Source organism: Colobus angolensis, unplaced genomic scaffold (genome assembly GCF_000951035.1).
Source record: "Colobus angolensis palliatus isolate OR3802 unplaced genomic scaffold, Cang.pa_1.0 Scaffold232, whole genome shotgun sequence".
Taxonomy (NCBI): Eukaryota; Metazoa; Chordata; class Mammalia; order Primates; family Cercopithecidae; genus Colobus; species Colobus angolensis.
Window position 1 is genome coordinate 2,521,888 of NW_012115511.1, and position 27,725 is coordinate 2,549,612.

The 27,725-nt window shown below is 38.5% G+C and overlaps 1 protein-coding gene across 1 annotated transcript in view; it reads right to left on the reverse strand.

Annotated features, from left to right (window-relative positions):
- Positions 1-27,725, reverse strand: part of SUGCT (succinyl-CoA:glutarate-CoA transferase) — a 700,241-nt gene that overhangs the window by 559,414 nt on the left and 113,102 nt on the right. The window contains 1 exon segment of the mRNA XM_011944524.1: positions 5,404-5,499. Within this exon segment, the coding sequence (XP_011799914.1) occupies positions 5,404-5,499 (96 nt within the window).

Below are 27,725 nucleotides of genomic sequence, written 5' to 3' on the forward strand. Positions count from 1 at the left end.
GAGAGACAAGGGACCTCTGAAGGCAGAAAGGAGAAGGGAGAGAGAGAGAGAGAGAGAGACAGAAGATGGGGAGATTCTTATGCTATTCAGGACAGTGAAACTTCCTGGTAACAATCAAAGGATGTGGTTAGAAAGGTGAGGCCTCCTGTTGTAAGACTGGGTACATTTCATCTATAAAAAAATACTGCTCTTAAAATGTAAGAACAGATGGTGAGGACATGGAGAAAAGAGAGTGCTTATACCCTGCTGGTGTGAATATAAATTAGTACAACTTCTATGGAAAACAGTATAGAGATTTCTCAAAGAACTAAAAAATAGAACAACCATTCAATCCAGCAATCCCACTACTGGATACCTGCCCAAAGGGAAAAAAAATCATGATATCAAAAAGATACTTGCATTCATATGTTTATCGCAGCACTACTCACAATAACAAAATCATGGAATAAACCTAAGTGCCTGTCAACAATGGACTGGATAAAGAAAATGTGGTATATCTATACCATGGAATACTACTCAGACATAAAACAAGAGTAAAATCATATTGTCTGCAGCAACATGGATAGAATTGGAGGCCACGATCTTACGTGAAGTAACTCAGAAACAACAAGTCAGGCTGGGCGTGGTGGCTCTCGCCTGGAATCCCAGCACTTTGGGAGGCTGAGGTGGATGGATCACCTGAGGTCAGGCGTTCGACACCAGCCTGGCTAACATGGAAAAACCCCATCTCTACTAAAAATACAAAAATTATCCGGGCGTGGTGGCACAGGTCTATAGTCCCAGCTACTCGGCAGGCTGAGGCAGGACAATCACTTGAACTCAGTAGGCAGAGGTTGCAGTGAGCTGAGATAGCACCACTGCACTCCAGCCTGGGCAACAGAGCAAGTCTCTGTCAAAAAAAATGGCTGGGCACGATGGCTCAGGCCCATAATCCCAGCACTTTGGGAGGCCAAAGTGGGTGGATCACTTGAGGTTAGGAGTCCGAGACCAGCCTGGCCAACATGGCAAAACCCTGTCTCTGCTAAAAATACAAAACAATTAGCCAAGTGTGGTAGTGTTTGCCTGTAATCCCAGCTACTCAGGAGGCCAAGGTGGGGAATCACTTGAACCAGGGAGGCAGAGGTTGCAGTGAGCCAAGATCGTACCACTGCACTCCAGCCTGGGCAACAGAGTGAGACTCCACCTCAAAAAAAAAAAAAGAAAGAAAAAAGAAACAGCAAGTGTAATACCACATGTTCTCACTTATAAGTGGCAGCTAAATAACATGTACCCATGGACATAGAGAGTGGAATAATAGACACTGGAGACTCGAAAACGTGGGAGGTGGAAGGGGAGTAAGAGAGGAGAAAGTACCTATTAGATATGGCATACGCTATTTAGGTGATGACTGCACTAAAAGCCCAGGCTTCACCACTACATAATATTTCCATGTAACAAACCTGCACTTGTATGCTCTATAAAATCTAATTTTAAAAGAAGTAAATAAAAACTCCATTTTTTTTCCACTATATTCAGTATTGCCTGTCCTTGTGAGTGTATTCGTGAATGGATCTTCTATGATATTGGAGACAGGTAGAGGTCAGTGTGGGTCATAAGCAAAGGAGGACATGCAAATGAAGGTTCCTAGAAGGTTGAAGAAATTTGGGCAAGAGTTTTAGATAGATGCAGGCGATGAAATTAAGAGAATTACCATGTTAGGCATGTATCTAAAGGACAGTGGCCCAACTGACAACTATGTTACATAATAAAATATATTCATTTTGAAGACCGGCTATCTGCTTTCTCTGCACCTTCCTCTCCCATCTCTAAAAGCCTACTGTCTTTAAGTATAATTGTTTAAGGACTGGAAAACATACCTATGCATTAAAAATATTACAGGCTCATGCCTGTAATCCCAGCACTTTGGGAGGCCGAGGCAGCCGTATCACTTGAGGTCAGGCATTGGAGACCATCCTGGCCAACATGGAGAAACCCCATCTCTACTAAAAATACAAAAACTAGCCGGGCCTGGTGACGGATGCCTGTAATCCCAGCTACTCAGGAGACTGAGGCAGGAGAATGGCTTGAACCTGGGAGGCGGAGGTTGCAGTAAGCCAAGATTGCACCACTGCACTCCAGCCTGGGTGAAAGACTCTGCCTCAAAAAAAAAATAAATAATTTAAAAATATTATGTAACTATTAATCCCTTAAGCTAAGTGCTTCTCTGTGGCAGGGTCCACTAGAAATGGGAACAAAAGAAGCAGTGAAATCTAAAATTCTTTTTAAAAATCTGAAACCTGCCAGACACTGTGGTTCATATCTGTAGTCTCAGCTACTCGGGATCCCAGCTACTAGGAACATCTGAGCCCAGCAGGTTGAGGCTGCAGTAAGCTATGATCACACCACTGCACTCCAGCCTGGATGACAGAGGGAGAACCAGTCTCTTAAATAAATAAACAAATAACTGAATTATCAGAAAAGCATCCACCAATATGTTCAACAAGCAGCAAAATGATTATCTCAGCTCTGTCAACGTTTGTATAACTTACTTAATCTTAAAAAAGCTGGCAGCCAAAGAATAGGGAAGAAAAGGGCGTGAGTGGATAATCAATCTGAGAAGTTAAGAACTGCATGCTTATAAAATAACACACAAACAAGGATCACTACTTTTCTGAAATTTACATTCCAAGCATTGGAGGTATATAATCTTTCAGATAGGGTTAAACAAGAATGGAAGAGAGTGAGCTAGGCACCTTAAGTAACTCCTGTGACCATCAGGGTTTTCCATTATAGAGAGGCAGCCCAAGAGTCAGACAACTCAACTTAGAGGCAAAGCTGTAATTATTACAGAAAACTGAATTATAATTATCCTGGCATTCACCCACAAAAATATTCCCCCAATCTATTTTTAAAATTGAAAACAGACCGGGGACTCTAAGCATATCTAGGACCCATCTTGGTATGCTAGTTTCATTTCAGCTAAATTTGCATTTATTCCTTAATCACAGCGCTGAACTAGTTCTTGGGAAGAGGAAACAAATTAATTCTGGGCTCTTGAGGAAATACCTTGGTAGATTTCTTATTTCTTACAGATAATAAAGCTGCAATCAACTAAAATCAAATAAGCATACTATCCATTTTACGTGAATGGCACAATTCAACAGGAAAGGTACATTTCTATCATTGAAGAACAGACAAACACAGACACAGATACACACACAAAGAGAGAAAAAAAAATCCTGTGTCTTTTACTTTCCAAAATAAAAGCCAAGATTCTGAATTTCTTTTCACTACATAGTGAAATAATTGAGGGCATACCCAGGGTGCCAGAACTCTAGGTGCACATGCCCAGAAGGGACAGCTGAGGTCTATATAAAGCTTTTTAAAATGACACTCCATCTTTTAAATGAGCAAAAAATAAATTATAAACTTTATGCTTGAATGTAGTGAACACCTACCTATGTGATAGGATTTGGAATTACACTAGAGAACCTTTCAACTCAGGAATGCTTTCTTCACATATATCACAGGCTGAAGGCCAGGCCAGGCATGGTGGCTCATGCCTGTAATCCCAGAACTTTGGGAGGATGAGGCAGATGGATCACTTGAGGTCAGGAGTTCGAGGCCAGCCTAGCCAACATGGTGAAATCCTGTCTCTACTAAAAATACAAAAATTAGCCAGGCGTGGTGGCACACACCGGTAGTCTCAGCTACTCAGGAGGCTGAGAGAGAAGAATCACTTGAACCTGGGAGGTGGAGGTTGCAGTGAGCTGAGATCGTGCCACTGCACTGCCACCTAGGCAACAGAGGAAGATTCCATCTCTAAATAAGTAAATAAATAAAAGACTGAAGGCCAGATTTCCATTATTTGAGATGATTTCACATAGATTCTAACATTGTTCTCTGTTAAAATACCCTTGAGAAAGACCTCCATTATCAATGATGAGTATAAATTTAGCTGATCAGACCCTTGACCTAGAAGCAAGTTTGATGGAGACCCTTGATAGGGGTAGAGTTCATGAAGGGAACTGAAATCACCTTTTCTTGTCAAAGGTAGCAGTATCTGAAAGAATATTCAACAAGGAGGCAGGGGACCACAGTTGGGAGTCCATCTGCCCAATCTAGCTATCAGATTTCTTATCTGAAAAACACGAAGATTAAATCTGGTGATCTCTAACCAATTCAAAAATGTAATAACTTCTGTGAAATGAAGCAAGTCTGGTTAGAAGTATAGGGTCAGTCACAAAGGGCTAAGAAGTGGGGAAGCAAAATGTCATTAATAGTGGTCATAAAACCAATGGTGGAGACAAAGGGGAAGAAGTGGAGAAAACACCTCCCCAATTGTAATTACACCTAAACATCAACTCAATGTGTTGAAAAGCAATTCTACAGTGAAATCATAGTAACGCCTCAAGTAAGGGGCCATCAATATAAACAGAGAGGGAATAATCCTAGGTTCATACTGGGTCAGTGCTTTCCTCAAATTCTGATTTTAAAAAATTGAAAGGAAACTAGTTTTGCCTAAGGAAATAAAGTCTTAAAGCTAAAAGGATGATTAGCAGGGTTGATTAATTTCCTGGCAAATGAGAAATGCTGACGTTTTTGTTTTCTCCCAAGAGCACTAGCATTGAAATGACTCCAGTAAAATTCACTCATTCACTCCACAGATATGTATATAGTACCGAACATGTGCTTCCATTGATTGTGAGAAGACATACAATGAAGAAGAAGTCACCTCTACTCTTAAGAGCTTGCAATAGAGTACAGAAGATATGCAGATACATTAATAAATAGAACAACATATGGTGCAACTGGACCAAGCAAAGGTTAGGGATTGGAAGAAGAGCTAGGTTTTGTTTTAAATTTTATTTTTGAAAGACCACAGTTACTTCACATATTCATTTACACTAGCCAAAGTCAAGAATTCCTAAGGACAAGTTTAGACACTTAATAAAGAACAGCAGCTCCTGAGCCATCTGCTTTGTTCCAAAAATGAAGAACCATCACACGCAAATTTTCGTTTACTTCAATCCTGAGAGAATATTATTGTCAGATGGGGTAGGTAACATTTGTTTTATAACTGACATGGTTAACAAATCATGCTTTATAAAATGGCTACAGTCAGTGCCTCTTTTAGGTGGGGAAAAAAAAAAAAAAGAAAACCATCATCTGAGCCCAAAAGTCATTTATTTTCAATGAGTTCCTTTGATCTGTTTAGGGATCCTGTTACTAATCTCTTTTTGATGAAGAAATATGCAAAACAGAACTTAATGTGAATGACAGAGCCTTGTTATAGCCAGACACAGATACATTACAAAAAAAAAAACCTGAAGGATTTGTGTATAGAAAGAAATCATTTTCCAAAAACACATCATATAAAACTGTAAATTACAATAGCCCAACCCTAGACTGCTGAAGTCTTACCTGGTAAGGAACAATACTGCCATGAGCTGTACCCCAACGTTTTGCTTCCTTTTGAACAATAAGATAATTTGCAGCTATCTGGGACAAACACGCCACCTACCAGGAAAAAAAGTAAATAAATAAAATAGAACAGCTAGTTTATCTATACTCAAAAAGGGAATGTTGTATTATGAAAGTAATTTCACTTCATCTCATTGTAGAAGAAAAAAAAAACTGTCCATCAATTTAGAAAATATACAGGCATTTGTACTTTTATCACACAAATGAAGAACGGTATTACATTATTGCGTGAGACTAAATAACAGTCAATTGAGAAATATAAATACAGAAACGTTCAACCCCTAAAAAGATTATCTAAAAGCAGAGGTTGACCAAGCAGATGAAACCGTGGTCCAGCCTTTATCACCAAACCCACAGCAATATACATCAGCAACTTGTACATTTTTTTCCCCTCCACGTGTGTCTCCTTTTATTTTGCACCAAGATAACACAAAAAGAACCTGTGTCATCACTGAGTAGATGAACCAAAGCCAGGAGCCACATTCCTCTACATTTCTGATGACATAAAAAAGCAGTAAATAAACCTCCATTATATTTAAGTCAGTTTAGCCAGGTTTTCTGTTACTTTCTGCCCAAAGCATTCTGACACAAAAGATCAAGATTATTTGACTTTTTAAAATTAATTAGTGGATCATCCTCATTTAAAGAAACATGACTATACCTCTCCCAATCTGTTCCTAATCCCATGTGCTCACTGTCATACTCAATTCAGTTTTTGAGAACTGCAGATCTATTAAACAGGTCATCAAAAATCTTACAGTCAATTTCTGACTACTGTAGTGCTTCATGGACAGATCTTGACAAATCTACAATAGTTCAACTCAATATGACAATAATATGAGGATAATGAATTGATTCCTGGTGATCTGCCACAAGGATCTTATGTTCCAATGACTACGTATGGCTCCACCACCACAGAACTATGGAAAGGAGGTGATCAAACGATTTCCCATGGATTCCAGAAAAGAATAAAAAGTGGTTCTGGCCACATGACATCATCATGATGCATCAGCTTGCTTTTCCCTTTCTAGATCGTCAGATGCGACTGGAAAACCTACCAAGCCAGTCATTAAAACATACCCCAAACTGAGATTGGCTCCTGGAACAACTCAAGGCATGATTTTTCAGGCCTTTTCTTGCCCCCTACCTAGCACAGCAGCTGTGCTTCCTACAAGAAATATCAATAGGACTCAGCCTGGATGAATCTCCTTACTGCTGCAGCCATTCTCCTTTACTTTATTCTTGGGATCTAAACTCACTTTTATGTTCATTTACTGCTCTGTCAAAATTGGAACTGCCTTGTGGCAGCTGGTTTGGCTGTACAGCCCAGGTGGCAGAACTAATAAACTTTGAGTCATCCACTTCTGGACTTCCATCTGGTCTTGGGCATTTGAACCATGGAGCATTCCAGGGCTGCCTGGGGCCGCCTAGTGCTAATCACCATTTCACAGATCACTTCTGTGTCTTTCAAAATGGGAAATCAAATCAACATCTTGTAGCAAAAATGCCCGGGGTAGGAAGTCCAGACATGGACAGTTGAAACCTGGATGGTTTCTCTCTGTCGACCTCTAGATAGTTCCATGACTGTGGGTATATAATTTACTTCTTTGATCTTCTGACACATGCTCTATAAAGTCTTGGGCATTTCAGCTAAACCAAAGGTTTTCAAATTTTTTTAAAAGCAGAACTCTTGTATTCAACTAAATAGTACATGAAATCCTAATATATAAATACGTAAGCAGATAATATTTCAAGTGCTCTGGATGAAGCAGAAGCAGTCCTGCACCACCACCCAGGCAGTAAGAACACAAAACACAATTTGCAAAATAGTAAGTAATCTTCAATGTGCTTACAAGGTAAATTTGGTGTACACTTTGGGCTCTATTATTCCTCTTAACAATCTGGCAGATAAAAAGACACAAGGGGCCGGGAGCAGTGGCTCACACCTGTAATCCCAGCACTTTGGGAGGCTGAGGCAGGTGGATCACCTGAGATTGGAAGTTCGAGACCAGCCTGACCAACATGGAGAAATGCCATCTCTACTAAAAATACAAAATTAGCCAGGCATGGTGGCACATGCCTGTAATCCCAGCTACTTGGGAGCTGAGGCAGGAGAATTGCTTGAACCCAGGAGGCAGAGGTTGCAGTGAGCTGAGATCACACCATTGCACTCCAGCCTGGGCAACAAGAGCAAAATTCTGTCTTTAAAAAAAAAAAAAAAGACACAAGGGATGCAATAGCAGTTATCTTCCCATGACACCCCTCACTTAAATTGGAGACATTTTCTGAATTTTGAGGTCTCTTTTCAGATCTAGCTATGTTATTTTTCTTTTTATTTATTTTTTCTTTCAAATAAATCATGGCGAATGTCACTCTCTAAGGGGCTCTGTTGCTACTAAAGGCCAAGAATTTAAATTAGCAAAGGTTATTCTGTACAAGTAGTCAATCACAAAAGGCTTGTTATTTCTACTTCTCTAATTTCAAAGTCAATAAATCAACATCATCAAGGGCTGCACGAGGTGGTGAGGTGGCTGGATGATCATGGGCCAACTTATAAATCCTAAATTGATCTAAGATAGTTGCCAGGGATAGGAAAGGACCAGATTCCTAGCTGGATATCAGCTTGGCTACCCCATTCCTTACCCACTATCTTATTCTTTCTTTTCAATTTTTGACTTCTGTGTTTCTGACCCTGCCCCATTTAGAAAGAGTTTGAATGAAGAATCAAAACCCATCTCTCAAACTGTTTGCAAGTAGAATACTATATACATTTCCTCCTCCATACAGTGGTAGTTAATGAAAACAAAAAGCATTTCAGAATTAGCAAGCTCACATTGGGCAGAAGGATTAAATAAAATTTTAAGCCAATTGCCATGAAAAAACAAAGTGTGGGCCAGGCGTGGTGGCTCACGCCTGTAATCTTAGCACTTTGGGAGGCTGAGGCAGGTGGATCGCTTGAGCCCAGGAGTTTGAGACCTGCCTGGGCAACATAGCAAAACCCTGTCTCTACTAAAAATACAAAACAAACAAACAAAAAAAAGGTGGGAGGATCACCTGAGCCTAGGGAGGTCAAGGCTGCAGTGAGCGGTGATCACACCACTGCACTCCAGCCTCAGCAACAGAATCTTTAAAAAAACAAACAAACAAACAAACAAACAAAAGAAAAACAAAATGTGATTTGTCAGTAACAACTCAAAGGCAAAGCTGGGGAAAAAAGAATTCTGTATTTTAAGAAAGAGAGCAACATGGCTAAACTTAGCAACTCAATGTTTAAAGGGGGTATTACCAATCTGAAAGTAATCTACTATTTACAGGGATGTATTTTAAGGCAAGAGAAGGGAGAGAAAGTCAATAGCTATGATGTGATTATGTATGAAAAAATCAGAGGTTTCCTGGGCAATGAATGACAAATTTTGCACAAATTAAAAGAATGCACGATGTGACTTTTTGGTTAATAACTATATATTGTATACCCATTCTAAATACTGCATTAGATCATTACTTTCATTCCCTAAACTTAGGCTTATTATTTCATCAAGTGGACGCTATGTAATTTACTCAGAATGTTGCCTTTTTATGGTTTCATCTAAACAAAAAAGCCAACTTTGGTTTAATAATAATCATTCTGACAGCAAACTACTATTTTAGATAACAGAGTGGGTCCTGATATTCTTTGTTTCTAACCAGAAAACCAATGGGGTGGTCAAAATGGATCTCAAAGAGCACAGCCCCAAAAGGCTTGAGGAAGAATATGCCCAATTATTTCCCAAAGCAGTCCCATGGTGTCTGTCACCACATGCTCCACTTCCACCGAATGAGGATCAAGCTGCAATAATACAATCTTTCAAATTCAAAAGGACAACCAAGTGTGACAGGTAAAATGAGAAAAACAAGACTAGAACCATGGTCCATTGCATCAAAACGGGTCATTTCCCCCTGCTTCCCTTGTGTGTCTTCTGGCCTACAGCTAAGTTGAACTCAACACCAACCATGCAATCATCCACCTGCCCACATTTCCACCTATTCCTCAAAGTCCATTTCAACATCATCTTTTCCATTAAACCCCAATCCCAGCCAGCAAGCAAGAGATTATATTCCCTGCCCCTGAATGAATACAACACTTAATTTATCTGATTTCTGCTGCACTTTCACAGTCTTCCTTGTACTACAACTAGAATTATAAGATGTCAAAACTAGAAGGAGTTAGGTCACTACTTCCTTAACCTACCCACGCATCCCAATCACCTATGGGATTCCTAGAACCCACCCCATACCAAATGAATCAGGTTTTTCAGGGATGGAAACCTGGAAAAAAATAATTTCACCAATGTAGTATTAATGGCACACCAGAGTTGAGAAGCAAAGCCTTACAAGAGTCTAGTCAAATTCCTTAATATCCAAACGGACACATAAAGGAACATAGAAAAAAAAATAACTTGGCCAGGTGCAGTGGCTCATGCCTGTAATCCCAGCACTTTGGGAGGCCGAGGCAGGTGGATCACCTGAGGTCAGGGGTTCAAGACCAACCTAACCAACATGGAGAAACTCTGTCTCTACTAAAAATATAAAAAATTAGCCGGGCGTGGTAGGGCATGCCTGTAATCCCAGGTACTCGGGAGGCTGAGGCAGGAGAATCGCTTGAACCCAAGAGGCGGAGGTTGCAGTGAGCCAAGATCGATTGTGCTATTGCACTCCAGTCTGGGCAACAAGACCAAAACTCTGTCTCAAAAAAAAAAAAACTTATGTGAGGACATACAGGTGGTTAGTAACAGAACTTTACTCCAACAACATTGCCTTCCTCCATGCTACAATATTATTTATATATTCTCCTATCCCTCCTTTTAAATTAGGAGCTATTTCAAGGTAAGACTTATTTATTTTAAACCTTTTGTATCTTTCCATAGCACTTAACAAAGATCCTGAACACTATTTTTAACAAATGAATGAAAATGGTAATTACTACTTGTTTAACTATTCAGCAACTCCTGAGTGTTGTTATGTGTAAGGCTTTATGCTAGGTACTGAGTATATATAAGGAAATGAAAAAGATATAGTCTTGCCTTCTTTGAAATAGTGGAGAAAATAACTAAACAAAGAATTATAGGACCTGCCATGGGGAAAGAGGATGGAAGACAAAACTGGAAAACAAAGAGTAACATGTGTGAAAGCTCAAAGGCAGGAAAGGAGTTGGCATATGGAAAGAACAAAACTGAAAGAAGACCAATATAACTAAACCATGCTGAGAAAGAGACTGAAATGAAATGAAAGAGAAAGGCAGACAGAGGCCAGTCATTGTAGTAATGGTAAGGAACCATTCTTTGCACATCTTGCAGAATGATCATTTCAGAACAATCACAAATTGTATCGTCATTCTTCTATTTAAAACCCATAGGGATCCCCTCACATTTGTAATTATATTCAAAGAGTGAACTAAAAAGAGGCAAGAGAGAAAGGGGATAGTTAGGGATATTATAAAGGTCCAGGCACAATTTGATGATAGATAGCTCAGACAAGATTGGTAGCAGTGGACATGGGAAATTCTGGGTTTAAGATACATTTTAAGAGCAGAACAGGCAGAGCATGTGAAAGACTGTATGGGCAGAGGATGCAGATAGAATGGTGACAGAGAGGAGAAACCAAACTTAACTGCCACAGTCCTGCTGAATATCTGGGTAAACTATGACAGCATTAACAGAAAAAGGGAAATCAGAGAGAGAAGTAATTGAAGGGGAAAGAAAATAAAAGCCCATCTCTGAATGTGTTGAATTTGAGATGCCTGTGATATAATCAATTAGGCAGGACTCATTAGCATATAGAAAGTATTTAAAGTTCTAACCTAAGGGGAAACAGAGATAAAATAAGAGAATAAATCAGAAATAATATCAAACAAGAGAAGATAAAGTTTCCATGCAAAAACAGTCCTTCCTCTATCACCAAAAGAATGATCAAAGATGTAGGTACAAACTACTAGAACCAATTTAAATGCCCAAGAATGGGTGTTTTAAATAAGCTATGACATCTGTATATAACAATAGAAGATGAATAGGCACTTAAATGACACAACAAAACAATATAGCATCATGTGAAAAACTATTCATAACATTTTGTTTGAATTTTATCTGAAACAAACTTTTTAGTTCAGAAGAGTGTTCAATTTACAGAAAAACCAAGAGAAAATTCCCATCTATTCCATATCCAGTATCCCTGTTATTACCATCCTACATTACTGGAGTGCCTTCTTAACAATTACAGAGCCAATATTGACACTTATTATTAACTAAAACCCATACACTCAGATTTCCTGACTTTTCACTTCATATACTTTTCCTATTCCAAGATCCTACCCAGGATACCATATTGTATTTAGTCATTCTGTCTCCGTATTTAGTCATCCTGGCTTCTCTTCGCTGTGACAGTTCCTCATACATTCCTTATTTTTTATGCACTGAAAGTTTTGATGAAACTGATCAAGTATTTTGTAGAATTTTCCTCGACTGGGATTTCTGTGATGTTTTACTCATAATTAGACTGGAGTTACGAGGTTTTAAAAGAAAGACCATAAAAGAAAAGCACCATTTTCAACATATCATATCAAAGATACACAGTGTCAACAATCAATCTTGATCACCTGGCTGAGGTAGTGTTTATCAGTTTTCTCTGCTGTAAGATTACTCTTTTTTCCTCCCCCTTTCCATACTGTACTCTTTGGAAGAATGTCACTACATGCAGCCTATACTTAAGGGATAGAAAGTGATGGTCCTGCTTCTGGAGGGTGGAGTATCTACAAATTATTTAGAATTTGGCACACATTTGTCTCCCTTTATTTATTTATTTATTCAATCATTTATTTAAATCAGCATGGTAATGTGTTTTTTTTAAAAAAAATACTTTTTTGGTTATAATTCAATACCACTTTTTTGTTTTTGATCAAATTATTTCTGTTTTGGCCATTGGGACCTCTCTCCATGGGTACCTGTGTCCCTTTCACATATCACACGTCATTGTGTGGGCTTTGTTTTTAGTACTCCCTTACTTTGTGACAATATAAGATGCTGTGGGCTCATCTTCCTATTTCCTTTCCCAGCCTTACAGGAAAGCATAAAGAGAAAAGGAGTTTTAGGGTAAAGAGCAAATATTTATTTCAGTGTCAAACAGCACCTTATTCATTCCATACTTTATTGAAAAAATGCTGACATAAGCCAGGTGCAGTGGCTCATGACTATAATCCCAGCACTTTGGGAGGCCAAGGCAGGTGGACCACTTGAGGTCAGGAGTTTAAGAACAGCCTGGCCAACATGATGAAACCCCATCTCTACCAAAAATACAAAAATTAGCTGGGTGTGGTGGTGGGTGCCTATAATCCCAGCTACATGGGAGGCTGAGGTAGGAGAATCACTTGAGGCGGAGGTTGCAGTGAGCCGAGATAGAGCCATTGCACTACAGTCTAAGCAACAGAGTGAGACTCCGTCTCAAAAAAAAAAAAAACAAAACACTGATATCACACCTACTATGTGCCAGGAATTGCTCTAGATACTGGGATACAGCAGAGAAGGAGAAAGACATAGTCCTACTCTCATGAAGCTTACATTCTAGGGTAAGCTACATTCAGACATAAACATACAGAAAAATACCAAGAAATGATTCATGTTATGAAAAACACGCAACAGAATCACAGAGAGTGCTCTTTTAAACTAATGGGTTTAGTAGAGGCCTCTTTGAAGATGTTATATTTAATTTAAGGCCTGGAGAAGGCATGCTAAAATCTAGGAGAAATTTTTCCTTTGGTTTGAGACACAGTCTCATTCTGTTGGCCAGGCTGGCGTACAGTGGTACAATCTCAGCTCATTGACTTCCACCTACGAAGTTCAAGCAATTCTTCTGACTCAACCTCCCAAGCAGCTGGGATTACAGGTACACAACACCATGCCCAGCTAATTTTTGCATTTTTAGTAGAGACACGGTTTCACCAGGTTGGCCAGGATGGTCTCAAACTCCTGACCTCAAATGATCTGCCTGCTTGGGCCTCCCAAATGCTGGCATTACATGCATGAGCCACTGTGCCTGGCCTACAAAAAATCCTTCTAGGCAGTGAGATCAACCAATTAGAAGACTTTAATATGCTAAAAAGTTTACATACAGTGAAGAACAGAAAGAGGGCCATTGTAGTTGGAACTCACTAAGTAAAAGAGACAGTAGTACAAGAAGGGGTCAGGAAAGTATACAAGGGCCATATCATATGGGTCCTTGCAGGCCTGAGTAAGGATCTCAGATATTATTCCAAGTGTAATAGGAAGGCATTGATTTCTACAATTAAATCACCTGGTCATTATGGCATATGAACAGGCAATGAATGAAAGCAAATTAAGTCACATTACAACTCCCATTTTGTAAGAAAAAAGACCAAGGAGATTAATATGCTGTCTAGGTCTCACAGTTGACAACGGAAAAATCCTGATCCAAATCCAGGTCACTGTACTCTGTACACCATCCCTAAGCCACTGCCTCCTCTTTGTTCAGCCTTTCTGCTCCCTGCCCCTTTCACCCAGGTAGTGAGCAGCTTCACCTTTGTATCTTTGGTTGTATCCTTGGCTTCACATTTTATATTCCAGGCAAGTCCCCCTACATCAATGGAATGGACTGGAAGTCCTCTGCTGTCCCCTGTACTTACTTAGAAAACACACTGTTAACTAAACCAATAAATTCTCACATCCTTCGGCTCATCCTCACTCATTTACTAACTATAAAATGTCTTACGGGGAAAAAATTGCTAAAAGAGAAATGAAGGGGCTAGCATTCGTAGAAAACATAACTTTCAAGAAGAAAAATTGGACCTCGCCTCAGGAAGAGATTTCGAGTTTCTGGCATCTCTCTTTTTAACCTAATACTGTTACTTTACATGTCAAACTCCCTTTGCAATTTAACTTGCTTCACTTAGTTCCTCACACCTTAAGGTGAACAAATTTTTTCAGAATAACTAGGGTCGAGGAGGAAAAAAGACCCCAGAGTACACAAGGTATATTGGCCATGCCATGTTAAAAGGAGAATCAATATTCTACCCATCGGCGCCACATTTACCGTTGTTTCTAGTATTGATGACTGATCAGAGCTAACACTTCCTGCACACTGTTCTAAGCATTTTATATGAATTATCTCATTTAATCCTCATAACTTTATGAGAGAGGTACTATGATGACCCCATTTTAGAGATGAGAAAACTGAAGCACTGAGTAGTCTGAGAATCTGCTCAATGTTATATGCCTAGTAAGTGGACAAGCCAGGATCTGAACTCACCTAGCCTGGTTTCTGGCATTCTATACTAAATTAGATACAGAATCAGACTTCTCAAAATTTCTGAGTGGCCCTGATCCTGGAAAAGTTTAGTTGGAATTTACTACTTGGTAAAGAAAAAATAGTGATGGAGCACCCTTTCCAATTAGGTGAACCTCTACAGATAAATTTGACCTTAATTATTACATAATACATAATGCAGTACTTATTCAAAGTTTTCTGCTTTGCTGTAAATATGGTTTGGCTTCTACTGCAATGTAATTAGAAATAAACTTCAACCCATAAATATTTTACCTGTAAACATTGAAAACCAGTAGAGTTGTTACATAATTTGAAAATCTCTACTTTTATTTAATTACCAAAGAAAAAACACATAATGGAATTACTCTCTTCATAGTCATTTTTTAACTTAATGAAAGGAAAACAACTATTATCCATTCCTTTGAATTGTCATTAACAACAGTCAAATCATATTGATATGTATATTATTTACGAACTCAAAAGAAAAACAGATCCACATTATACTGAGAATAATTTTCCCAATCCATATGAATCAAAATCAGACATACGAGGAAACTGGGTATCAAATGCCAGAGGTAAGACTAGACAGCAAAGAGAGACAGAATTTCAAAAGCGTGTTGAGAATAATACATCAAACATATTTCTTACCCTGAACCACTGACCCAGTCAATCACATGACTCAAAGAGCGGTTATGAACAACTAAACAAAATGTGATGAGTAAGTGGAAATGTAGAAAAACAACATTTAATGACAGGGTGTGCTTATTTATTCCTGTGATAGCAAGTCTTCAGTTTCAAGTGTCTTCTTCAAATACTCTTTTACATTTTAGATAACAGATATAAAATATAAATATATTATATTTATAAATACAATAAATATTTTATATTTATATAAATATATTATATTTATAAATATAATATATAAATTTATATAAATTTAAAATTTATATAAATATAAAATACATTATTCTACAACTCTAGTTTTGAAAGTTCTAAAAATGACATGAAACTTACTTGTGTTTATTACTTTCTTCATGCATTTAACAGATATTTAATAAATCATTATTATATGCAAGGCAATCTGTTAAGTGTAGTGGGAGATCCCAAAATCAATAAAACAATTTCACCTCTCAGAAAGGTTAATTTGCTATTTATAATTCAGAACAGAAATGATCAATGCTACAAGAGATGTTTTCAAAAAATTAAGAAGGGATAAAAAGTGGCATTCAAGCTAACATTCTTTGATAAAGAGTAAAATTTAGTCAGGCAAAAAAAAGGGAAAGGGTCTTCCCAGTAAGAAAATATCGTGGTCACAGTCACATGTTTGGAAAAGTATTGAGAATAAAAACTGAGACAAGCCATTAAATTTAATGACCAGGAGATCATAGATGATTCTTAAAATGCAGCGTCAACAAAGCAGCAAGGACAAAATCCAGATTAACGGGGGCAAAGGAATGAATGTAAACAATGTGAGAGCCACAGGGGTATCTCAGAGGCTCGTGTAAAAAGGAGAGGAGAGATACTGGACCATAGCTTAAGTTGGTGAGCAGAAAGAATAAAGGTTTTATTTTCGAGGATGTAAAAAAATAAAATAAAATAACTGACCAGGCACAGTGGCTCATGCCTATAATCCCATCATTTTGGGAGGCCAAGGCAGGAGGACTGTTTGAGCTCAGAAGTTCAAGATCAGTCTGGGCAATATAGTAAGACCTCTTCTCGGCTAAAAAAAAAAAAAAAAAATTAACTGGGCTTGGTGGTGTGCACCTGGAGAACCAGCTACTTAGGAGATTGAGAAGGGAGGACTGTTTGAGGCCAGAATATTGAGGCTGCAAAGAACTATGATTATGCCACTGCACTCCAGCCTAGGACACAGAGCAAGACTCTGTCTCAAAAAAATAAAAATAAAAAAATAACTGGAGTTCATCTATATATACAAGAGAAAAGAATAATTGAAGATGTGGAGTTCTAAGCACGATGGAGACAATGAGAAAAAAAGTAGAAGAGGAGGGTTTATAGTTTGAAATGTCATCTCCCAGTCAACGCTTCCCTCATTCACTCAGATGGGTCCTTTTGTCTTCTGAATCTCTGTCTGCTAGAATGCAAGCATCAGGAAGCAAAGGATTTGTTTCCTGCTCTCTCTCCACAACAGGAACACTCCCAAAACACACTATAGGCAATCAGTAACTATTAGTTAAACTCAAAAATCAATGAATGAATAACATCCCTTTCCTCTAATTTGAAGAATTTAAAGAAGAAATGCTTCAAGAGAAAAGGAGGAAAGTTAGGTACAATTCCCACAGAAAGCTACAATAGTAGAAAAGCATCTCCACAGAATGAGAAGGTCAGGCTGAAATTTGCCTCGTTTAGTGGCTCTGCCCACTGAAGTGACAAAGCCCAAGTCCACTTGTTCCTTCCCCACATACCAGACAGATACACATAGAGGCTGGGTTAGGAAACAATGTCAGGCACTGAGGCCCCATATTCAGGGTGAAGAAAGGAGGAAAGGTGGCTGAGGGAACAATGAGGGAATCTTTAAGGAGCAAGACCCTGTGGGGCTAAAATTGAGTGCGTGGTGATGCTAAAGACCCATGGATGGGTAGAGAAAAGAAATAGCAAACCTTCCCTGAAGTCAGAATTGGCTTGGGGTTTTAATCATAATTATAAAGGGATGCTGGATTTTGTCAAATGCTTTTTCTGTGTCTATTGAGGCAATCATGTGATTTTTGTTTTTAATTCTGTTTATGTGGTGTACTACTCAGCCATAAAAAGGAATGAAATAACGGTATTAACAGCAACCTGGATGATGATGATGATGATGATGATGATGATGATGATGATGATGATGATTCTAAGTGAAGTAACTCAGGAATGGAAAACCAAATATCCTATGTTCTCACTCATATGTGAGAGTTAAGCTATGAAGATGCAAAGACATAAGAATGATACGTTGGGCTTCGGGGACTCGCAGGAAAGGATGGGGGGTGGTGAGGGATAAAATATTACATGTTGGTACAGTGTACACTGCTCAGGTGATGGGTGCACCAAAATCTCAGAAATCACTACTGAAGAACTTATTCATATAACCAAACTCACATCTGTTCCCCCAAAACCTATTGAAATAAAAAAATAAAAAATTTAAATACGAAAAATTTAAATTTAAAAAAAGAATTGGCCTAGGAATAGGGAGTGGGGTGAGTTTGTTGTAACTGGGGTGACCAATGGGTTCCATGAGATAGCACTAAGCACGTCAAAAGCAAACAAGTTGAATAAAGGCTACCTCCCTCTAACTTCTATAGATTTATTTCATTGTTTCATGCAGCCCAAGTGGCTGTTTCTTCCACGGGAGTGATTCATTCTGGGAAGGGCTTCACATGCTTTGTTTGGTTATTCTAGTACCTTCTCCAATTCTCTATTTGTCACATTTTCCTCTAGTTCTGACTACCATTGCCTTTACGTCCTGGTGCTCTTTTGTTACTGTCTCTTCAACACCATTCTTTTTTTTTTTTTTTTTTTTTTGAGTCTCACTCCATTGCCCAGGCTGGAGTGCAATGGCACAATCTCAATTTACTGCAACCTCCACCTCCCGAGTTCAAACTCCTGATCTCAAGTGATCCACCAGCGTCAGCCTCCCAAAGTGCTAAGATTACAGGCATGAGCCGCCTGTAATACCATTCAATAATGTATTATCTCCTTCAAAACAGGGAGAAAGGTGGCACAAAACTATGGAAGTATGGAATATAATGCATGTAGGCATTCCTTAGACTGTTCCCCCTTCTCACAAGGCAATAAGCTAACTTGCACAGGTCTTTGTAAGGTATGGATAGTATGAAAGAGAAGAAATGGGCCAGGCACGGTGTCTCATGCCTGTAATCCCAGCTACTCAGGAGGCTGAGGCAGGAAGATCCCTTGAACCTTGGAGGTGAAGGTTGCAGTGAGTTTAGATCGCGCCATTGCACTCCAGCCTGGGTGACAGAGCAAGACTCCATCTCAAAAAAAAAAAAAAAAGAGAGAGAGAGAAGAAATGGCAAATCTGAGAGACATTTAAAGGATGGAATCACAAGTCCTGGGAACAGATTGTAAGGAATAAACAAGAAGTCACAAAGAGGGTTCCAATGTTTTTAGCCTAGAACTTACAAGAAATGTGAATTTACTTTATAGAAATGGCTTTTTTGGCTGGGCAAGGTGGCTCACACCTGCAATCCTAGCACTTTGGGAGGCAGGCGGATCACCTGAGGTCAGGAGTCCAACACCAGCCTGGTCAGCATGGTGAAACCCCATCTCTACTAAAAACACAAAAATTAGCTGGGCAAGGTGGCAGGCGCCTGTAATCCTAGCTACTCGGGAGGCTGAGGAAGGAGAATAAGGTGGAGGTTGCAAGGAGGCGGAGGTTGCAGTGAGCTGCAATTGCACCACTGTACTCCAGCCTGGGTGACAGGGCAAGACTCCATCTCAAAAAAAAAAGAAAAAGAAAAAAATGGCTTTCTTGGTGAAGAAATATGCTAGGTTAGAGTGGGAATGTTTGTTTAGGAAAGGGGTATTTATTTAAAGACGTCGATGGGATGTCCAGCTGGAGACGCCCATAAGTAGTTGCCATCCAGCCACTGGAGCCCTGAATAATGATGAGAGACAGTCATGAATACTTAGTGGCCATCTACACTGAGGTTTGGGGGAGGCAGGATTCTAAGATGGCCACTAAGAGTCCCATCCTCTGGCATATACATCCTGTACAATGCAATGTCATTCCCATAATTAGGTCTGTAATCAGTTAATAACGAATTCATCAAAAAAGAGATTATCTTGAGTGGGCCTGGTCTAACCTTTAAAAGAAGGTGAAGCTCAGAGAGTCATGCTCCTGCTGGCCTCAAAAACCACAGCCTCCACGAGCTCTAGAGCCACAGGAACTGTATTCTGCCAACAATCTAAATGAGCTTGGAAAAGACCTCTGAGGTCCTGCTGAGAAATTCAGTCCAGCAGATACCTGGATGGCAGCCTTTTAAGACCTGAGCAGAGACTCCATCTAAGCCATTACCAGACAACAGACACATAGAAACTATAAAATCATAGTTTGTGTTGTTGGAAGGCACCTTTCATATCGCATTTCTGATCATCTGTTATGCAGCAATAGAAAACTAACACAAGGGTTAAGCCACTGAAGTGGATAACTAGCCTGGATAATTGGAGGGAAAGCACAGGACAAGGGCAGACCACTGGAGTCATCCAAGGAGGGGACAAAAAAAAAAGGTGAGAAGAATAACAGGTGATGTGGTGTCTAAAGGCCAAAGGAGGAGAGTGTTAGAAGGAATGTATATCAAAGGTATTATCAGTAGCAGGATGGGAGTGTACAATCTAATGCAAAGCATTAAGAAAATAATTAGTGGGTAGGAAGCAGAAACCTCAAATACTAATAACATATGAAGAGTGGCACTGAAAGAGGAAAGAAATAGAACAACAATGGGAATGTACAGCCACATCACCAAAAATGGAATCAAGTAAAGGTTATTCATGATGTTACCCTTTCCAGGGCTACCCAGATTTTAATAAAAAATTAATAAAGGTTCAAAAGCTTTCCCTACAGCTAAAGGAATGAAGCTCTCTTGGTGGAATTTCAGGCATTTTGTTAGAACTATTAAGTAACAGAGCTACCCCACATATGACAAGCTCATGAACCAAGCCCCAGCATGAAAACAAAATAAATTAACTTAGACACTCTCCCTACATCTGATCATTCTGATTAACCAAAATCCAAGAATGTAATGGTGAATCTGATGATTACTTGTATGATCCACTGCACAGCTGGCACAGTCCTTCTCTGGCCATGTCGTACTGCACTGCTCTCTTGAGCTTCTGTGGAATGGTTCCCAAAATAACAGGGGAGACTCACTAGACTACACAGTACATGACAAAGTTCTTTAGTGATGATTCTTCTTAAAGTGATCTATCTCATGGGAGTTCCAGGGAAAGGTGTAAAGCCAAGCATGGAATAGGACAAGAAATGCAGGATTTCAGTGACCAAATGATCCAGCAGGTAAAATACATGTTATGTGTTTACACTTCAAGCAAAAATTCATGCAAAGAATACAGGTACATAATGTTAAGGATTGCTGTATTAATTAAACAAACCCAGTGATTTAAAAAACAACCTGAAGAATAGCAAGTGAGAGAAAACACATTTTATATTCTCATATATTAATGCTGTTTTATTTGAAAGTTTTAAAAATCTCGTATGCACATTTCATTGGTTTCATTCAGCAAATACTTATTACTTCATTCAGGCACCATGCTAGGTGCTGAGATAGAATGGTGAAAAGAAATGAATTTTCTGTCCTCGTGGAAAAAGAGTCTAGTGTAAAAGACACACACTACACACTATAAAACCCAGTGACTTAGAGGGGTGATGTGCTAAGATTATAATAATAATACCCAGTGACATGAGGAGTTGAGGGACACAGTCTGATTGAAAACAGGCCTAGAAGACTTACTTCAAACATGAGTTTGCATGACAATTGTGTTATTTTCACACCTCCTTGCCCGCTCCCCAAACTCATATAAAATGCTTTTGTTAAATATAACTGCCATTTTATGGCCATCATTTCACAGGAACAGGAACACTGAGAATATCCCACGACACACACTAACACCTGGATAATCGTTCCTCTGTTCTTACTAATGCATCTCACCAGAGAATAAAATCAAAGAAACTGATTTCAGAAATTCACTAACTTGCATCACAGTCAGAACTCCTCATCAACAGACCACATGGCACAAACTGGATGGCTTTTAAGATCTAAGCTGCAAGCTGTAGACATGTTTGGACTTTTCAACATCACCCCTAAGAGACCTCAAAGGTACGCTAACACAATCAGCCTTTGATGACATACTATATCATATATCCATATACTCATATATCCCTAATTCAGCAGATTTGCATATGATCTGCATTCTAACATACCCACAACTATGTTTTATATGTGAGAAGACTGTAATATGATAAAACCTTTAAGGAGCCACTGCTTTGTTGTGTCAATTCTTATATTCATCCAACAACGATCGTTATCTTAGCCATATCCTCCATTCACCCTTTAACCACAATTGAAGGGCTAGACAGTTCTGAAGAGGGCAGAGTTTTTTAATCTTTTTTACAACCTCAGCAGTCGGGTGAAAAGGAATTTGGACCCTGATTCAACAGGCCTGAGACCCAGTCTCAGCTCAGCCCTCATTATACTGCCTTGGACAGCAAAGTCCTGTACCCTGAGTCAAGTTTACAAAATAGCACTAACCTCCTCACAGGCTTGTCTGTATGACTTCAGGGTAGCATTGTAAAAAGTGCTTCAAAAATACTCAAAAGTAAGAAGAATTGCAAAACATAATTTTAAAAAATATCATCCAAGGGAATACACACAAACAGCTTACTTAGGGTTTTGCTATATGACAATTTTGTAATTTCAATAAATTAGACTGATATTTTCCATCTTTTACTAATACAAATAATGAATCTAGGAAAAACAACTCCCCCAAATGGCAAGCCAGGTTTAGTCAGTTTTAGAAATTCCAAGTATACTGGCTGTTCTAATTAATCAAAGAATAATTTCTGAATTGCTAATTTTTACCTTATACCAATATTAAACATACATTAGAACACCGTTGATAGCAGTACATTTTCATGTGTAAAAAAATAAAAATAAAAAAATTGTTGATTCCAAAAAATACCCGTGGAACCATTGATTAGACATCTGCAGTTTGACTATAAAATAGCAAAATTGATTTCTAATAAGATTTCCAAAAGTATTATCCGTTTACTGTCAGAGATTGTAAATTGGCAACTGATAAGCATGATTTAGTTCACTTTTTTTTTTTTTTTGGCCTACATAGTATTTTAAAACCCAAGAGATTTTATATAAGAAAATTAGTTTTCTTCAAAAATTGCAAAGCTGGCTACACTGGGGCTAGCAGTGTGCTGCAGCTAGCTTGTACTTGCTCATTGAGCCAATTATTAGTATTCCTTCTAAACATGTTCAGTGACAATCATAGTAGAGGCTTGAAATTAGCTATGTGGGAGTGTTTACACCATGAGAATTGGTAAATGTAACATGTGACAGTTTGTTGTTGTTGTTCTTGTTTTAATGAATCAGTTGTTAAACATTTACCAGCACACCACTGCACTGGGATCACAATGTCACATGGTAGCACATGCTGGCGAGAGTAGTGACTCCCTCCTCAGACAGGATGTGGGCTCTTTAGTCCATATCCATCACCATTTCCTATTGTTTTTTGTCTGACTCGGTTCACTTATTTTAATTACCCGTCTAGCATAGTTAAGCATTTGACTTTGCAACTCCTGGTTTACAGTCAAAACACACTCTTAGACGATAACATAGGGGGAAAAAAATCAAGTCACTGTGCTTATTTGAAATTTTAAAAAATAAAAGGCTTAAATTGAACACTGTTGGACAAACTGAAATATCATCTTTAGATTCCTTTTTGTTCCTTTTCAAACCATTGTTATTTAAGCACAAAAGAAGACTGTAACATACGTTTCAAGTCACAAAGAAGTCAGCAAAAAAAAAAAATTTTTTTAAAGAGAAGATAATTATTTCATCATATATTTTTAAGAAACAAACTATAAAACCTGGAATTTTTTATTTCTAGTGAAAAAGCCATCATTGCTTCTCAAAAGCAGGTTTTTTTCATTTGTCTAAAAACCTTATACAGATATTTGACGGAACTCTTGAAAACCTGGACAAAAAAAAAAAAAATTCCTTCACAAGAGAAACCTCTGATTAAATGAGTATTTCAGTAAGAATGTCTGAACATGAAGCCAGACATGATAGTGGTCAGGAAAGTTCCCTTTCAAGTCACATTAAGTGGATTCCTACACAAATGACTGCAGTGTATCCTGTTCTAATACATAGGTCTGTGTTTCCTACGACAATAATGATTGCATGTATCAGTCTCTTCCCCTGGGGCATGAACTTCACAGTCCTACCCACTAAAAGAAAATCATTGTTCAAAAACCACTTCCAAGGTCCTAAGAACAAATACAGAGGACAAAATTGAGGAAAGAACAAAGACCAATGGAAGTTCCTAAAACAGTTCCCATCAATGGGTTTTGTATTTCTTGACACTCTCCTAACAGTAATCACTTCCACCATTAAAACTATGCAATATGAGCAACTACGAGAAGTCTCTATCCCAATGCACTACTTTAAAAAATCTATCTTCCTTCCTTTTCCCCTCACTATCCTCACCTTCAGCCTCAGGCCTACTTTAGTAAGGTGACTGATCTTTTTTTTTTTTTAAATCAAGATACTCAAAAATAACAAGTATCTGGAATTCTATCCTAGTCTCCAAATTATAAGGTCAACATTACTTAGCCATGCATGGCTTGTAGCTAACTTCAAGAAAAAAAGAAAGTTAAGGAAACACAAAGGAGGCAAGGAAGAGAGGGAGGATGGTAAGGGAAGGGAAAGGAAAGGAAGAACATGAACGTGCTTTGAGGTTACATGAGGCAAAAAAAAAAAAGGGTATGTTTAAAAAGCAGAAGGAGGAAAACAATGTCATGGGTCTTCTTACATTGTTGTTAATATAAATTTTGGGCAGGGACAAAAATCAAATACCATTGTTATGAATCACCTTGAAAAACATTTTGTCCCTGAGTTTTGACATCCTTCATGTATGTAGGACATGCTTGAGAGTACATTGGAAAGTTCAGGAAATGATGCAGTTTAGAGTCAAGAAGAGTTTGTTGATAGAACCAAAAACAAAACAAGACACAAAAAAGAGAAGAACAGTTTTACCTGTAGTGAGTAATATGTGCTGGCTATACTAATTCATGTTGAGCTTTGTTTCACTGTACTGATTTTCACCAATTTAATGCTAAAGGTCTAGACATCAGTCACCTCAAGATCTCTTTTAGTGAAAGAGGTCAATGTGCACTGGAGTACTTTTCCTCAAAATGATCAGATTTGCATCACAGCTGACTAACAAAGAAGTCATTCCTGAACGTTCAAGTTATCTCACTTCTCTGCCTAGTCTAAGAACCAGCGAGAATCCATAAGTTTCACGTGGATGCTTACAGTAAGAAATATGCCATCAGCATGTTTCACTTAATTTTGGTTGAAGTATTTTAACATGCACATTACCCTAATTGAAATTAAAAAAAAAAAAAAAAAGCAGTAGCAAAGTAAGACTCTTACTTCATAATGGAAGACATCATAATTGCAAGACTATCAAAAAGTAAATGCTTTAGGTAAAAATCAGTCTTTCCTGCAACCAATGGGCTCCTAGGGAAGGACATGCATAGCTAAGGAAAGTAGTAATAAGGTGAAAATGGACAGAAGAGGGATTGAAGGAAAGAGAACAAAAAGGAGAAACTAAGGTATTGGTAACAATAATATAGTCATAAAGCTAACACTTATTTAGTGCTTACTATGTAATGGGCACTACCATAAGCACTTAACAAAAATTAATTCATTTTAATCCTCAGCAATCCTTGGAGGCAAACACTATTATTATTTCCATTTAGTGAATGAGGAAACTAAAGCATAGAGCATTTCATGACCTACTTGAGGGTCACAGCTATTTAGTAGTATATTGAGGATTTAAATCAATGTAGTTTGGCTCCAGAGTCCATGCTCCTAACCACTACACTAGACAGGATGGTTACCAAATGGAAAGTGGGTTCAACAATAAGCTTAAAATCAATTACATACACACAAACACACACACATGAGAGAGAGACTGAGGGTTTCCTAACCACTACCCTAGAGGCCTATACAGGAAGGTTATAAAATGGAGAGATAAGTTAATTCAACAATAAGCTTAAAATTAATTACACACACACACATACACACAAACACACACACACACACACAGTCACTCTGTCTCTCTCCCTTCCCCCTCTCTCTGAGATTTTGCCTTATAAGGGGGAAAAAAATTGCATTACATTGAAATTAAAATATTCTCCTACTAATAAGTACAACATAAAATGATAAAATATGTACTTGGCAACAAGTAACACATGCTATTACAAACATTAGAAAAGAATACAAAAAGCCTTCTCCAGAAACATGAGTAGATAACACTTTAACCACCAAAAGAGATCCCATTTGTAGGGCAGCCCAAGAACACACAGTGCCATCCAGTGATAAACTAGGTGAAGCACGCATGTATCCTCTTCTGCAAGGGAATCGAATATTAAACCTTAGTCTTTTCAATAAGCAATTCAAAATTTTCACATAAAAAACAGAAACTAGCATAAGTAATAAGCTATCTTTTATTTTTCTATGACTTGTGCCAAATTATCTTACATTTAAATTCTCCACTATTTCTTAATTAAGTGTATAAATTCAGACAAGACCAACCCAAACTATTAACTTCAGAGTTAAGAGGAGTCACGGATAATTTCATAGAGTACTTCATTTTCCTCAAGAAATCATTCAAACTATTAACAGCATCTCAGTCGCACAACAAGGATATATTATCATCATATAGGGTACTTCGGTCCTACCTAACATGACTTTACAGTTAGTGTATTTTGCAGAGTTCAGAAGCAGTCAGTGATAAAGACTGAAAGCACCTGCCCTATATATGGCAAAGTAAATCATGGCTAGTTCTGCCTTCAGCAGCACCCATACTACAGAACCTCCAAAAAGAAATGGATGCAGCAATTAAGCATATGGTAAAGGAGAGACAAGGAGAGATAAGGAGACGAACGGGGCAAGCATCAAACAATGCAAAATTTATCTATGCACCTAAATAGGCAATTATTTATACAAAATTCTCATACAGACAAGGTTTACATTATGACATAACTTAAATTCTAAAGTTTAGTTTTCATCTGAAGCCACAACATTATGGCTGATTTTACCACTAAAAGAAAATATTTATTTATGTCCCTGGAAGAAATTCAAGAAACATTCATTAGTGACTTTTTTTCTTTAATTTATTTATTTGTTTATTTTTGGAGACAGAGTCTTGCTTTATCACCCAGGCTGGAGTGCAGTGGCACAATCTCAGTTCACTGCAAACTCCATCTCCCAGGTTCAAGTGATTTGCCTTCCTCAGCTTCCCCAGTAGCTGGGATTACAGGCGTGTGCCACCATGCTCAGCTAATTTTTGTATTTTTAGTAGAGATAGGGTTTCACCATGTTGGCCAGGCTGGTCTCGAACTCCTGACCTCAGGTGATATACTCGCCCTGACCTCCCGAAGTGTTGGGATTACAGGCATGAGCCACCACACCCAGCCCGTGAGTTCCTTAAATATAATTTCTTTTCTAAAACACTTACCAAACTTTTTATTATTATTATTATTATGGTACTTTAAGTTCTAGGGTACATGTGCACAACATGCAGGTTTGTTACATATGTATACACGCGCCATGTCGGTGTACTGCACCCATCAACCCGTCATTTACATTAGGTATATCTCCTAATGCTATCCCTCGCCACCCCGGAAAACAGGACCCGGTGTGCGACGTTCCCCTTCCTGTGTCCAAGTGATCTCATTGTTCAGTTCCTACCTATGAGTGAGAGAATGCGGTATGCGGTTTTCTGTTCTTGCAATAGTTTGCTCAGAATGATGGTTTCCAGCTACATCCATGTCCCTACAAAGGACACAAACTCATCCTTTTTTATGGCTGCATAGTATTCCATGGTGTATATGCGCCACATGTTCTTAATCCAGTCTGTCACTGATGGACATTTGGATTGATTCCAAGTCTTTGCTATTGTGAATAGTGGTGCAATAAACATACATATGCATGTGTCTTTATAGCAGCATGACTTATAATCCTTTGGGTATATCCCCAGAAATGGGATGGCTGGGTCATATGGTATTTCTAGTTCTAGATCCTTGGGGAATCGCCACAATTTTCCACAATGGTTGAACTAGTTTACAGTCCCACCAACAGTGTAAAAGTGTTCCTATTTCTCCACATCCTCTCCAGCACCTGTTG